This window comes from Sceloporus occidentalis, unplaced genomic scaffold, assembly GCF_023333645.1.
Source record: "Sceloporus occidentalis isolate IW3139 unplaced genomic scaffold, rSceOcc1.0.p SCAF_3, whole genome shotgun sequence".
NCBI classification, from domain to species: Eukaryota; Metazoa; Chordata; class Lepidosauria; order Squamata; family Phrynosomatidae; genus Sceloporus; species Sceloporus occidentalis.
Window position 1 is genome coordinate 101,884,121 of NW_028316983.1, and position 16,149 is coordinate 101,900,269.

Sequence of the window (16,149 nt, forward strand, 5' to 3'; positions counted from 1 at the left end):
TTTACACAGATGTGTCCCTGTTAGTTCTGCTGGACTTCTTGGCAGCTTTTAATACCATTGACCATAATATCTGACCATTAATATCATTGACCATCTGGACCATCTGTCTGGGATGGGACTTGGAAGAACTGTTGTATAGTGTTCTGTTCCTTCCGGGAGAAATGAATCCAGAAGGTGGTGCTGGAGGGTTCCTGTTCAGTATCTTAGGCCCAGTACATATGGGCCTTTTAGCACATAATGAATACGTGCTAGGGTTGCCTCGGGGCATCACTTACAGATGCCCCGCAACCCTAGCATGTATTCCGTACATCAAAATGGCTGCGCCCTGTACAGATGGGTGCCGCCATTTTGACGTGATGAATGCTTAGCGTCTGCATGTCATGGCGCACTTGTGACATCGCGAGTGCACCATTGGCGCACTCGGGCGTCACAAGTGCGCCAGGAAAAGAACCCGCTTTTTGCGGGTTCTTTTTCTGCCAGCAGGAAACTGCGCAGTTTATCTGCTGTGGCTTCCCGCCAGCGGAAAAGAAGGCGCTGGCAGAGCATCCTTTTAGGACACTCTGTATCAGGCCTTAGCTGTTTAACTGTGGGTTCCCTTAGTGTTCTGTTCAGTCCCACATTCTATCACATACACAAAAGTATTGGGAGAGGTCATCTGGAGGTTTGGGTTTAGTGCCAGCAATATTCTGGTGACACCCCACTCTATCTCTTCTTTCCACTAAATTCCAAGGAAGTTGTCTGGTTCTGTGCCGATGATTAGAACATCAGGGTGGCCAACATCTGATGTCCTAAGAACTTCACTAGCCCCCCCTCCCCCCCGAAAAAAGTGGCTTTAAGGTCAGCATCAATTTTATAGCATCTCTTTGGAGAGAGCATGAGGTACAGGAGGACTTAGCAACTTCTCTTAATGAAGAATCTTCACTCCTGGGATCTCCTGGGAATGATAATTCTAATTTTTTGGCAGTGCTATGCATGAAACAGCTACATGCTCCATAGAACTGGTACGTGAGTGTGTCTTTGTGTCAATATTATTTTTGTAATTAGAGGGTTTCACATGATGTGAGTATATTGTTGACCATGCAGATCAGGGAACATGTAGAATGGCCTTCAGCCCCTACAGTCTGGGATTAGGGAACTATGGCTCTGTGAACATTGGACTGCAACTCCCATCATCCTCATTACTGGCTGTCCTGGCTAGGGCTGATGAAAGATGAATTCAGAAAACATTTGATAATTCAAAGGTCACCATTGTTACCTAACAGTAGACTAAACACTTTGCGTATCTGCATGTGGACTCCCTTCCATGTATACACATGCATTTCTAGTACACGGCAATGACAGGACCAATCTCCGGCTCTGATTAGACCCTGGAGAAAAGAGAAGAGGGGCCTGCTTGCAAAACACTGCATTATAGGGCATAATGAATGATAAGAGTATTCAATAAACTTGGCACAAACGCAAAATGGTGGCACAACATGAATTTCAAACAGGTATAGTATCAATCGTATGGGCATGACAGATATCCCTTTGCATTTCCCCCCTGAAGTAGTTAGTTATCTTTATGTATTGCAGGAAGAAGTTGCTAATTAAAATATAACTCTCTTCTGTGTCCTGAAACGAAAACTCCAGATCTATAACATTTTAAAAAATGCATTTCCTGATTATTTAGAATTCACCAGCTTTCTTTAAACATGTATTTGTAAACTCACAAAAATGGAAACAATTTAAATAAATCATAGCTTCTCAGTCAAATATCAAAATTAGAAACTTGCACTCCATCTGCATTGTGTATTTATGATGTAAAGTGTGTGTTGCAGTTTCCAAGGTAACTAGTGGAACCAGATCATAAGTGGAATAGAGTCAAACTATTAACACAAGCACACGTTAGACCTCCTGTAGCACAGGTCAAAATTATATTAATGTATGTGCTTCCCTTTCTTTCTCAGTGCCCAGTTACTGGTTAAAGTCATGATTAGTTCTAATTTCTTCAAATCTATGAGTATAAGAGTTAACTATATTGTAGAGCATAGCTCGTCATATATGAAGGAAATAGTTGCACAGATATAATGTTCATAAAATACATTGACTTTTATTGTGCTAATTTTGGATATGCCAAGGATATTTTGCTCTAGGGACATTCTAATCAGGCAGCAGATCAGACCTGTACAACTTGGCAGGAGGTAGGGGCTAAAATTAAAATAGGGTAAACTTTTTTGCGCTGCAAATAGGTTTTAATTAAAAATTAATTAATAATTAATATCACCAATATTAATTCTGTCCTCTTCCTCTTTTGCACAGTCCCCTCCTCAGGAGAAAGCTGATCATCAGAGCAGCCTTGCTCGTCCTCCTCCGCAGGAGAAAGACAAGCGATGGAGGAACCTTTGGGGATGAGAGTTTGCTCCTCTTCCTTCTCCACTGTCTGGCCATCTCAGGAGAAAGCTGGGCACAGGAGGAGCCTTGCGGGGTGAACATTTATCTCTCCTCCTCCTCCTCCTCCTCCTCCTCCACCACCCAGCCCTCTCAGGAGGTAGCCAAGCAGTGGAGGAGCCTTGATATCACTGCACATCCTTGCGGGCTGCCCAAAATCCTTTGGCAAGCTGCATGCGCCCCCTGGGGCATATGTTATACAGCCCTGCAATAGATGAAGAATTTTGTAATTTTTCAAGCATTTAGAAACCACATTTATATTAAAGAGGTGTCTCATGAATGACCAGCCTAAATATTGGTCAACACATATGGTTGGGCAGTTGATAGGAATTAAGAGTCCCCAAAGCAGCTTGGTACTCGTCAGAACACCACTTACCCTACAGCTCTCTAGATTTGGAAGGGACAGTCCAATTAATCTTCTGCTGTCAACCAATGAGACAGCACTTCCGCCCCCAGCACATATTGGGAGTTGTAGTCCCATAGCTTGGTCTGGAAGCACCCCCCCCCCCACATCCTGGCCAGCCAATGGCAGGCCCAGCAGGCCCAACACAGGGCCTGCTGGGATGTCACCAAAGCTGGCCCTCGCCAGTGCGGCACTTGGCAGCTCCCCCCCCCCCCCAGGCAACCAGGCCAACTTGGTGAGTCGGGCAGCCTCATTTCCCATAGTGAACACTCAGAAACTCCCCTGCTTCTGCAATAGTATCCTCCTTCTCTTTTTCCCAAAACTGATATGAGCAGGGCATACTGTTTCTGAGAGAGGACAGAATATGCAGCCATCTTGCTTATTACCTGTTGATTGCCTTATTCTTCATTAATGGGTCACCAGTTTTAGAGTGTCCCAGCCCCTGAGGTTTCCAAACCAAAACCTGAGACCTAGAGATGGCCCATAGTGACGCCATTAAGAATTACGCATTAAGTGCCAATCACAGTAGCTCACAGCTTGTCATTCAAACACACACACGCACACACGCACGCACTTAGAGAGAGAAATATTATATAAGACGCTGTTCCCAGATCAAGGTTAAATGAGATTATTATTCTCACTTACATAGGGAAATAAACAAAGACTATTCAATATGGCCTACTTGCTTGTAGCTTGAAGGTAGGAAGAGCAGAGTGGAGCTTGAGCCCTGAGACCGCAACAGCTAGCAGGGAAGGAAGAAACCAACTAAGAATGTATATATATCTCTCTCTGGAGATGCTTTGGAAGTTGTAGCAATACATGAATTAAGTGGTGCAAATTGTAGCAAGTTGCGAATCTACTTGAGATTGGGATTTGAGTATAGCCCCTTTCTCTTGACTAAAACTCAGCCCACCATAACTGGAGAATTTGTACTGGTATTCTCACTGCCTTCATACCATTTTTCCCCCACAGGTATACAGGGCAATGAACATACCACAGATTAGAAATCCTTCTTTGCCAGAAGAGATGCCTGAGGCCTACCATGCCAAGATAGCCCTTCTTGGAGCAGGACCTGCAAGTATAAGCTGTGCTACCTTTCTGGCCCGCCTGGGCTACTCAAATATCACCATTTTTGAAAAGGAAAACTATGTGGGCGGGTTAAGGTAAGTGATGTGCCCTTAAAATCTGAAACAAAGCATTCTAACACAATTTCCTCATCGTTAAGGGAAAGTTTAGGGAATGGTGTAGGAAATATGTGTGTGTGCATGAAAATTTAACAGTTTTTTTTTTAAAAAAAACCTTCAAACTCCTACTAAAGTTTTATCATATAAGATATATTGTGATTCAGTTTGTGCATATTTGTATTTGTGTGTGTAATTTATAAATGGGCAAGTCAGATATGTGTTGGAAGAAAACATATAATCAATGTTCAATCTGTCACCCCACATGGGACGCGCGATGATGACGCACAGGCGTCCGCATGCCGAAATGGCATTTGCCGGAAGCGGCGTCATCAACGCATTATGGCACTCCTAAAAAGAAGCCTCTCTAGGTGCTGCACAGCACCAATGAGGGGCAAAAATGGGTGCCATTGATATATATCCCCCCATAATTATTTCTTTCTTTGCCTAGACACATCCTTGAATTGCTTATCAACAGGCCTCCCTTCCATACCTCTAACATTTCACAGTTAAAAATCATACACATGTGGCCAAGGGACATTAGAATGTGACCAAAATGGCAAAAGTTATTAAGGAGGATGGACACATGAGCTAGAAGCAGCAGCTGTTTGCCTTTGCCAGAGCCCACTGGGAAGGATGAGATTCAGCCACTCCTTTTCATCTACAGGCATGAAGGAATGGCCTCTCTCTACTAAATGATTTCTATGCCACCTGCTCAAGGCAGCCAACTAGCCCTTTAGCCTAGATCTCCTCCCACTAACTCATTTGTACATTTTTTTACCCATCCCATCATACACTCTTTTACCTGTTCGTTTTCTGTACTAAATCTTAATAGTAGTTTATACATTTTACTTGTTAAATGATCATCATTTGTATTTAATAATGTCTCAATCTCTGGGATTATTATACCACTATCTGTTTCAGATAAGGAAGTAAACAGAATATTTATGAAGCTCAGATGAAGGGTTGAACTAGGAAGAAGTTAGGGAAAGAACTAGAATTGAAGTTGCTCATTGAAGTTGCTAGATGGTTTATATTTTGAGTGATTACATTTGTGTACAATGTAAATGATTATGTGTTGGATGCCTAATTAAATAATAATAATAATTTCTCAATCTCCTTCATACTGAGATTTATTCATGTCCTCCTTCACACTTTCTCTTAACTCATAATATGAAACACAATATAGTCTAAAGCCTTCCTCTTCAAGCTGTTTATTCTCTTTTTGTTTTCATTTCCTTGCATTTCCTTTGCCCTTTCATATATTCCTATATTTCCATCATTTAGTTTCTTTTAATTTATTGGGGCAACCAAAAGCTGTAAAAGATATGAAGCATTCTGTTGAAGATGGCAAAAAAGAATCATGTAGGGGGAGAAAAAAGTGGTGGTGTTAGGATCATGGGTCTCCATATGGATTAAAGCGGTATTTAAAGTTGTCCTAAGTGCGTCGCAAGTAAGGTTGGGCGCATATGGATGCCCAGCCCTACCAATCCCTAAAATTGACTTCAGCACAGCGGTTTCTATCAGTCTGTATCGGGCCTATGTTCCATGCGTAAAAGTCTGTTTTCTGTGTAGAAAATGCTGTATTTGAGGATTTATTCTACGTACAATTCACACGTGTTTGGTTTGCATAGAAAACATTATTTTCTGTGCAGAAAATAGCATTTTCTGTGCAGGAATTAATACTTCTTTACTGAAATACTATTTTCCATGAAGAAAAGATTTGTTTCATGTGCAGAAAATTCTGATTTCTGTACAAAGCAACCAAGTGCAAATTGTGCAGAGAATAAATCTTGAACTGCAAAGATTGCCATCAGTCTAAGATTTGTCTCATCACAGTTTCTCAACGCTCAAATTACTTGTTTTTCACCATTTTTCAAATACTTTAAAATATTCTTTCCATTCCTAGTAAAAACATTCTGAGATGATCACTGATAGCTGAATATTCCAAGAGAAAATTCAAAGCCCCTATATTGTACAGTTCTTGACTGTAATCCCTTACAAAGCAGTATTGAAAAGTATAAGCACTTCAGATCACAAAGTCTCAAATGTAGAGAGTCTGTTTCATGTAAGGGACAATAGTCACCTTCTGTTGTCTACTCCTTTTTACTCACTTGTTAACAAGTATTTAACTTGCCCAGGCTAGACAATCTGGGATGAAGATGACAAATACATCTTCTTCCACCCCTCAGCTTCTCTTCTACTTTCAAAGTTATATATATTTAATGAAGACTTCCCCTTGCATTGAAATATTATTGTCCATGCAGGAAAGGCACCACATAGATAATAAACCCATCCTTCCATATCCCTGGATTCTACACCTGTGGATTCAAACATCCATGACTTGAAAATATTCCAAGAAATAAATAAATTTCAAAAAAGTAAATGTTGATTTTTACATTTAATATAAGAAACATCATTTTAGTATGCCATTGTATAATGGGACTTCAGCACACACAGATTTTGGTGTCGATAGGGAGGTCTTGGAACCAAACCCCACCAGATACCAAGGGCACAAAAGAACCACATACAATTTTTGCACAGAATAAGTCCTGAATTGCAAATAGCCTTTAAAAATTGTGTAGTTTTCAAAGACTTTTTTTTTCAGCTGGAAGAAAATTGCTGAAATTACTCATTGGTACTTTAAAAAAGAAACTAAGTGAAGGTTCCACTTTTTTTACTTTAATCAGGCAGTACAGGTTTAAAAGTTACTATAATCTTAGTTATCTAATAATGTATTTATTTTTCTTTGCATCTTTCTTTATAAATTAACATTTATTTCTAAAATTTACAGCATGGGAGCAAAAAGATATGTCTGTTGTGTGCAGGGATGTGCAAATAATTCTATTTGCATTACATACTAGCTTCATGTGTATTTATTCAAATGCCTTCCCCACTGTCTTTCTGTGTTATCTTGATTTTTTTTAACTCACATAAAAGTTATATATAGTTACATATTATTTTGAACATATTTTCTTGAAAAATACACATTTATAACTGTACTTTCTATCAAGACACGAATTTCTAAATTCGTTTAATGCTGAAATGAGCAGTTTTTGTATGCATTTTGGTATAATATTTCCAACAAGAAGCATTACAAAATTCCAAGAACTGCAGAATCCAAAATAAATCCAAAATGTGTCCTGATCTACACTGTTAGTAGATCATGTTGCTTTGCCTCATAAACAGACTGTACAACATTCTTCAGCATTCTTGCTACACTATCACTAGAGTAGTTAAATAATCCGCTCAGTATTACATCTGATAGCATGGAAGCTCATGCTAAAATAAAAACAGGTTAGTTTTAAAGGTGTTGCCATATTTCTTTTTCTCCCTCCCCTCCTCCTTTTTGAAGTAGTCAAGACTTTCCCTGTTTTAAAGATGCACTTAGTATTTACTTTTCAGGGATTTTAACTTAAGTTTGCCCTTTAAAAAAAGTTAGCGCTCCAGAATACCCTCTCCTTAAAAAAAACAAAAAACAGCTGGCAAATGTTTCATAAGTTCTTTTTTATTTGTTCTCTCTAGTACATCTGAAATCCCCCAGTTCCGGCTCCCATATGATGTAGTACATTTCGAAATTCAGCTTATGAAAGACCTCGGAGTGAAGGTAATGAAAAATATAAAGTGCCTCGGTATACCTCACAGAAAAAGGAGCCGGAGCTCTGCCAAAGATTAACAGCAAAATGTCATGCACATTAGTAAAGAACAATTAAAAGCTACACCAGGCTGAGGAAGGAAGATGCTTTCTCTTGCTCAGGGCATTTGTCTGTCTGCTGTCTGAATGCCGCTAGTTTGGAAAAGGGCAATCAATAGTTCTCATCTGGCTTGCCTGCATGTGATTAATTGTCTGTAAGAAACAAATACCTAAATGGCTTTAGGGGTTCGGTGTAGCTATTGGAAGGATTTTCTTTAATCACGTAGCATTGTTGCTGTTTTTCCCTCTCATTTTATGCAAGTTAAATATTAGTGTTGTGTTTTTTTTTAAAAAAAAATGTTTTTCCCATCTTAGCTTTCTTATATAATATAATCCTACATGGAAGACTACCACTTTTGGGTATTGGGGGTGGGATTATGTTAACTAAGTGGTGCATTAACAATTTCCTTAATTAAAAAGTGTCTGTGATTGTTAAATTTCCTTGAAAATGCAGTAGCTTTGTCTGTTTTGTGATTTGTTGTTGTTTTGTAATTAGATTTTTACTAATCATACATGCATGCAAAAACTTATACTGAATTTCTTCAAGGATAGTAAACTTATAAAATAGGGGATATGTTGACAGGATTTTTAATATAATGAAAGAAAGAGGCAGTGCTCATAATGCCTGATAGCCTAGCTGGTCTTCACCTGGTCCCTCTCTAAATGGGATAGAATCTCATTCAGTTATTTCCTTTTCCACTAGATAGCATTTCCCCCCTCAGAGTAATTGTTTGCAAATAAAGAAGACAACATGGCCTAATAATGCACTGGAGGTTGTTTACGCTCACAGTTCTATTACTAAGAGTTATTTGAGTTACAGCCCCAGTGTGTGTGTGTACGGGTGTATGTATATGCAATATAATACAATAATTAATATAGATGAATGATTTATACTTTGAGCCAATGAATATAGACTACAGTAGGCCCTCCTTATCTGTGGACTTGCCATCCGCAAATTCCAGCATCTGCAGATGGCAAGCCCGTGGGGAGCCAGAGGAAGAGGAAGAGCCAGAGGTTGCAGCAGGAAGAGGAAAAGGAGAGAGGAAGGAAAAAAAGGAGGAAAGAGGAAAAGGTGGAGGCAGCATTTCCCTGCTCAGCCATGAAAGCCACTGGGTGACCTTGGGCCCATGCTCTCAGGGGAAGGCAATGGCAAACCTCCTCTGGACAAATCTTGCCCCAAAACCCTACGGTATTTAAGCCTTAGGGTCTCCATAAGTTGGAAACAACTTGAAGGCACACAACAACACAACAATTTTAGTTGGACTTCTAAAAAATTATTGCAGGCTGCTGTGGATCCCATTTTGAGAAAAATATATAAATTAATAAATAACTACATTAATAAACTTTTAACATTTCTGTTGTCACCCACATATTTCCAGCCTTTTAGCCACAGCTGAGAAGCCTAGAGTTGAGGAAGTGTCTACCTCTAAAATGATGTAGAAACAGAATTGAGGTATTTAGGATATTCTTGTTAAAGAATGTTGGCTGACAGCAGGAGAGTGGGAGAGAGTGATAGTTAAGAGGAGGAGTAGCAAGTGGGATGAGTAGCTTCAGAAAGACACCTTAAATAATAAGTAGTGGGCATTTGGGACGGATTATGCTGATGGGCGAAGACATAGATAAAAGCCTAATGGTCAGAATAGTTGCAGTTAACAATATTTTAGGTTATTGCAAACATAATTTCTTACTCCTTATGAAATAACTACAGGTTAACTCTTCCTTATCCTGAATTTTAAAATATTCCTAAATCCAAAATTTGCCACATGCATGGCTGAGATAGCGACACCTTTGCTTTCTGATAGTTCGGTGTACACAAACTTTGTTTCATGCACAAAATTATTAAGTATATTATGTATAAAATTATCTTCAGGCTGTGTTTATAAGGTGTATATGAAACAAACATAAATTAATCTCATATTTAGACTTGGTTCCCATATCCATCGTCTATATACAATGCAACAAATATTCCAAAATCTGAGAAAATCTGAAATATAAAACACAATTCTCACCACAAACATTTCAGATAAGGACAACTTACACTGTGCTATTCTGATGGATACATTTGTTATATTAATAAATATAATTATTCATTTACTGATTCATTAAATATAGTTTACTGAACTCAAAAGAAGCAATGAATTATTTTAGGAATTTTCTTGCCACTGAGAGAAAGTTTTCAAAAACCATGCAGTTTTCTGCACTTTGGGCATAGAAACATCATTTTCTATGTGGAAAATAATATTTCTGTGCCGAACTATTAACTTCTACTGTTCTCTGCAAAGAAAATGTGTTTTGCATCCAAATCAACCCTGTGTGAATTTTACACAGAATGTAAGATTCTGAATTAAAGAATTTTTCTGTGTAGAAAAATTGTATTTTTATTCATAGTTCTGTATTGAAATATTATTTTACATTCAGAAAATTTCCTATGCAAACCAACCATGTGCAAATTTTATGCAGAATAATACCTCAGTTTCTGGATAGAAAATACCTTTTTCTGTGCATGACTTAATAATTCTGCATTGAAATATTATTTTCCATGACGAAAATGCAGTTTCCTGCACAGAAAATAGTGTTTTCTATGCAGAACAACCACATGCAAATTTTGCACAGAATAAGTCCCAAACTGTGAACACTGCCATTAGTCCAAGATACTTCTAATCAGGGTTTCTCAATACTAAAAAAAAAAGAAAAGAGACAGAAAAACATGTTTTCAACTATTTTTTAAAATAATTTTGAATGTTCTTTCCATCCCCAGTGTACAATATTCTTTCCAACCTTAGTGTACAGTCGACGCTTCATATCTATGGATTCTTCATCCACAGATTAAACTATCCACATTTTGAAGATATTTATTTCAAAATGCTGAAAAGCAAAACTTGGTTTTACCACTTTATGTAAGGGACACCATTTTACTTTGTCAATGTGTCTAATGAGATTTTAGCATCCATGCATTTTGGTATTCACAGGGAGTCCTGGAACCAAACCCCCCAACAGATACCAAGGGTGCATGGTATATCAGTGGAATATGTGAAGAGTAGACTCAGTGGATTACCCATTGGGGCCAAGGCCTTGTGCAGAATCTTGGGATATTGCATAGCTTTTCATCAATGATCTGTGATTGTTTACAAAAACAATATTAAATATGAAAATATGTGACGGTATATTTTGTTGTTTGGTGCCTTCAGCTACCATCTTAAAATTGCAATTTTTATGCTCTAATAATGGGAAGAATAATGTTGATGCCAGACAAACTTTTCTGGGGAGGAAATCTCATAAACCGAACAACATAAGTGAGAAAACCATAACTCACATTGACACCAGTGACCTGCCCTACTTCATATGGTGAAGCATCCAACAATTCCCTTAAAAAACCAAACAAAAAACCCCACCCCAAATTGATACAGGAGTGTTATAGGGTGGGCTGATTTGGTTGCCAACTCTGAAGCTTGGAAATATAAGGAGAGAGTTCAGATTATAACCTATAGATTAAAACATTTGGAATATAAAATATAAGGCAGTAAGCTATGTTTGTGTGTCACTGGGAACAAAACATCAAGCTAATTCTGGGCAGAGCACCTATTCAAATGAGAATAAAGAGATGGGAATACCTCATTTTCTATCAGCATTAAGACGTGAGCAAATGTGACTAATAGTACATCTCCCAGCAGATGCACTGGCTGATGCAGTCAGGATAACAACCAGCCAAAGACTCCAACCATAACAGGAGTGATATCAAATCTAAGATCTCTGTTTTGATTGGATGATATAAATGAGGCACCATCAGCACTTTTGTTTTATTGGACATTAGACTGAGGCTAGGAAGAGAATTAAAGAAGCCAAGAGGAGATTGCAATGACACTTCTTTTGCCAGTCTCCGCCATGTGAAGAGAAGGCTGCAATATAGCCTTCAAGCCATGATCTTTCTGATAACTGATAAACTGTCCCGACATGCTGATAGATACTGCTGGTAATAAAAACAACAAGACTATGCTAAAAATAGGTAATTCCCTTATTTATTCCAATAGAGTCCCATTACAGATATTTATAGATATGTAAGGGGTGCTGTTAGATTTAAGGATACTCAAAGAGATTAAGCCCTTGGATTCCTTTTTAGAGATGTATAGTTCCTCAACAGAAGATATGGTATTCTTAATGGATATATGACTAAGGTATATTGTATAAGATAACAATATTCCTCCATATGTTAACTATTAAGAAGCCTGCTAAAGAGTCAGAGAGATTGTGGGTTCAGTCCTTATGAAAGTGTAACATCTGACTTGCCTATCCTGTAATGTAATGAATGTATGATGCTTTACATGCAATGTAATGTAATGTGATGAAAGTAAAGCATCCTAAAGGCATGGTACTTGTTTGTATACCTAGAACCATGGTACTTGTTTGTATACCTATGACTGCATATAAAAGATTTCCAAAGATCCTGATCATTTCTCCATATAAATATCCTAAGATTCCAGTATTTAACAATGCTTAAGAGGAGTGTTGTTATTAACTTTGCATTTTCTGGATTTCACCATCATCAGCATTTGTACTCAGGTCCACTCAGGTAACAGGACCTCAGACAGAATACAGATTAGCTGATAAATGGCAAGGGACCTTCAATTCCTTAGTCTAAAAAGACAGGGGTGGGGAACCACACTTGTTTCAAGGAACTAGCCTTACTTTGTTTGTTGCATTTGGAAACAGACTGACGTTCTTTTAGGAGTCTTTGCAGTATGCTCACCTACTGTTTTGTTCCAGATTTGGTTCCAAGATCAAGATCGTCCTTGAAAATCTCTTTTGGCCCTAAATGGAGTTTTATATTCCTAAATGATTGATCTGATGACTCTTTCAAAGCTTCTGTATAATTTGAGCTTCAAACTGACTGATCCAGTTATGATGAGCTTCTAAATATTGTCCTTTCAGATAATTTGCGGCAGAAGCCTTTCAGTAGAAGGATTGACACTCAGTGCCTTGAAGGAAGATGATTACAAAGTGATCTTTATTGGAATTGGTAGGAATTCATCATTCTTTTCTGCATTCCATTTTACTGGAAGTATTGTATGTATGATTAATGCTGCAATAAACGGGCCGTGTTTCTGTGTATTGGCAAGAGACCTTTAAACACTTCCACTGCTCAAGTGATATAGTTACAATGTAAAGGTTTTTCACCATCCTCTGACGAGTTTTAATGTGACCTTATGTAGAAATGACCACTTTCCCCACTATATAATTACACCTATTACCTACATGAAATATTTATCCGGGGCTATGGAACTATGGAACAGTGTTGGCTTTGGCAATCACTGCTGTGTTACATTAGGAACGGAGTTAATAAAACCTGAATCAATATGTTCCAGTACAATTATCACATTCCTAAGGAGCACTTTGTTTAATAGATGCCACTAATTTAGTCAAGATCTCAATATGATCATTAACTAACGAAATTCCTTAGGGGACTTATTTATACAAAATTAATGTCATCAGATTGGAAGATCAACATTATCTTAAAACACACACATGCACACAGTAATGTAGGGTTTTATTTATTTATACTTTTCCCCTTTTTTTACTATAGTGAAAAGGGACAGTTTTTATGTACTGGTTTGTGTGCCATGTCTATTGTAACTCTTTTAGATTATTCAATTAATTGTCTTTACATTGTAGTTCAGTTGTTGTTTTAAAGAAAGATACCTTCGCCCAGGTATTCTTTAACCTTTAAGTTCCCTTAAGAGTGAAACATTTTTTCAGATTATCGAGTGGATTAAATTACTACAATTTTAGATTAAATTTCCTTATGTATCAAATTAATTCTGCTACACCTTCTTTAAAACACACACACATTGTTTTAACACATTTGCTTGTAAGCAACAATGGGCAGCATTGTCTAAAATTAGGTTTCCTTTTTTCTCATACACAAGGGAACATGTCTTTTAAGAGGATGTGTGCTATGATATTATGTGCATCATGTATAAACAAAGGTAACATGCTATTTGTTATATAATGGCTTTGTCTCTATCAAAATTATATGCAGATTTGATCAGGTTGTTATTCATGATTGCAACACATAATCAACTAAGATTTCTTTAACTAGATGACCGATCTGGTAGGAAGGACTGCCTCTCTTTGCAAAGCATACAGGGTATTATCTACTGATTGAAGGTCCATACACACCTGTCATGAGGCCAAGCTGGAGTGCTTGCACTTGAACCTCCCAGTATCACCTTGATAAATCGTTGTTGACCTATCATATATATATTAGAAAGAGAGATTTCTATGTTACTGAATCACTGTCTGCACATGGTGAGTTCAGAAGTTCAGGAGAGCTTCCTCTCTTCATCATGCAATATCCAAGCTAGATGGTTTGATACTTAATTTTTAACTAGCCCATATTGGAATAGACAGCAACTCCTGATTTTGTCTATGTGTTAGGAAAGAGTAGGGAAGGAAGCATACAAATTCAGAGATGCCTTGGTATCACAGGTGGATGGAGACAAGTTCATCCAGACAACATCCAGCCAAGTTCTTTTTATATTCCAAAACTGCATCATTTTTTGATGACAGATAACATAGGTGATATTTAGATGAACCAGGTGATATTTTGGCATAAATATGATCTAAGTGACAGGCAGAATAAGCATACACAACTCTGGTGGTGCTTTCCCTTTCTCAAAAACAATGTTTAGTATACTTTATAAAAACTTGCAGCCAAATAATATGTAAAATAGATGTCATCTGGTAAAACCTATCTTGCATCCTTTGCTACGTTTTGAACAAAAAAATGGTGTGATGACTTTCCAAGTGAAAAGTGTGTTTATCTGCTAAAGAATGTGCAACCAAATCCCTCCCCAGCATACGCTAGGAAAATTGAATATGCACAGCCGAGAGTGGTATGAGACTTAATGCTCTTTATTGATCTAGACGTTGCCTAAGTGAACATAATAAGAAACAAGTTGCCCAACTGTTCTTTTTTCCTGTTATTGATTACAAGAGTGGTAATTCTTAGTACAGCAACAACTGTTGTTCTCCATCTGGGTATTCAGTATAATAAGCTTTGCAGGTTTGTTCTCTCATGTGATTATACTACAAACCATTGTGATTTATATAATCCTAAATCCTCTCATTGTTCAAGGCCTTCCATGCGTAGGAATTTCCACGGGGTCATATTTCTTGATAATTGTACATGAGGCAGTGTGCCAGGTTACCATCCCTCTTGATTTAATCCATCTGACAAGCCATGTACCCTTCATTCTTCTTCTCACCCTTTGTTTAGGGGGAGGGAATCCCAGAAGTTAAGTGGGAATACATAAAGACCTTTGGTTTTTCTTTGCAGCCCAGAGTGAGGCTAAATTCAGCTATTACATATTTTGAGATTATGATACTGGTACAGCTGGGATTTTGTTAGGTGTAGAGAGCAAGAAAGAGGCAAGTCAAGGGAAAGAGGGAAATCAAGAACTCCTTTCCTTTTGACCTACTCCACTTATCTTGATTTTGTGTACAGTGGAACACATGAAGCTGGCTTACACTCGTCAGGCCATTGATCTACCTGGCCTAGCATTATCCCCTTTGACTGACAGCAACTCCCCAGGGATTCAGACAAATGTTCCTTTCTTAGTCCTGCTACCCTAGATCCTTTTTAACTGGAAATGCCAGGGATTGAATGTGGAAAGTTATGTGTGCCTGCCTGTAAACTATAAATGGTTCCACTCATGTACTGTTTTTGATAAATCCATCCCAGATCCCAGCAAGGAGTCAAGAGTAAACTTGAGTAATTGTCATTCTGTCAAATGTACATGGTTGTGGCTGTACTAAGACAAAAGAGGAACACTGTGGGAAGAACTATGGATTAACTTAACTGTATGCTTTATATTGTGCACTGGAAAAATCTTTAGGGCTAAAAGTTTTTAAGGATCCTTCTTAGTCTGCTGGAAAATGATAGGACTTTGGTCAGGCTTTTCCCAATGTGCTGTACAAAGTGTGCAAGCCTGCAGTAGGCAAGTTTTGGAAAGAATTTATTATTATTATTATTATTATTATTATTATTATTATTATTATTAGCAGCAGCACCATCACCACCACCACCACCACAATAGAACCTGGAAAAGTAATTTTTCAGACTACTCCAAGGTGGGGGGGGGGAAGCCATTTTTCCAAGCTCTTTACATGAAACAATGTAAAAGAAGCTCCATAATGAAAAGCAAGAACATCTCTGATGCAAGATTCTGGGGATAAACAAGGGGAAACTGTTCCCTCTATGCTTTTCCAGGGGCCAAGGCCCCTTCAAGACATCTTGCAGCTTCAAAGGGAGCAGCAAATGCCATTTCATCCTTAATCATCTTGCTTTCTGCCCCAGGAAAACCAAATTATTTGATATCTGAAGCATAAAAATCACACACCTTAGGCTAAGGCGCTTTACAGACCGCCCAAAAGGGCGGTCTGCAAAG

The 16,149-nt window shown here is 38.1% G+C and overlaps 1 protein-coding gene across 4 annotated transcripts in view; it reads left to right on the forward strand.

Moving 5' to 3' along the window:
• DPYD (dihydropyrimidine dehydrogenase) overlaps positions 1 to 16,149 on the forward strand; it is a 594,441-nt gene that overhangs the window by 202,576 nt on the left and 375,716 nt on the right. For all 4 annotated transcript variants that reach the window (XR_016280498.1, XR_016280499.1, XM_089515658.1 and 1 more), the window contains 3 exons: positions 3,803 to 3,993; positions 7,537 to 7,618; positions 12,632 to 12,719. Coding sequence is in view for 2 of the 4 variants with exons in the window: in XM_089515658.1 (XP_089371784.1) it covers positions 3,803 to 3,993; positions 7,537 to 7,618; positions 12,632 to 12,719 (361 nt within the window). In the remaining 2 variants the exon portion in view is untranslated. The remainder of the gene's footprint in view (positions 1 to 3,802; positions 3,994 to 7,536; positions 7,619 to 12,631; positions 12,720 to 16,149) is intronic.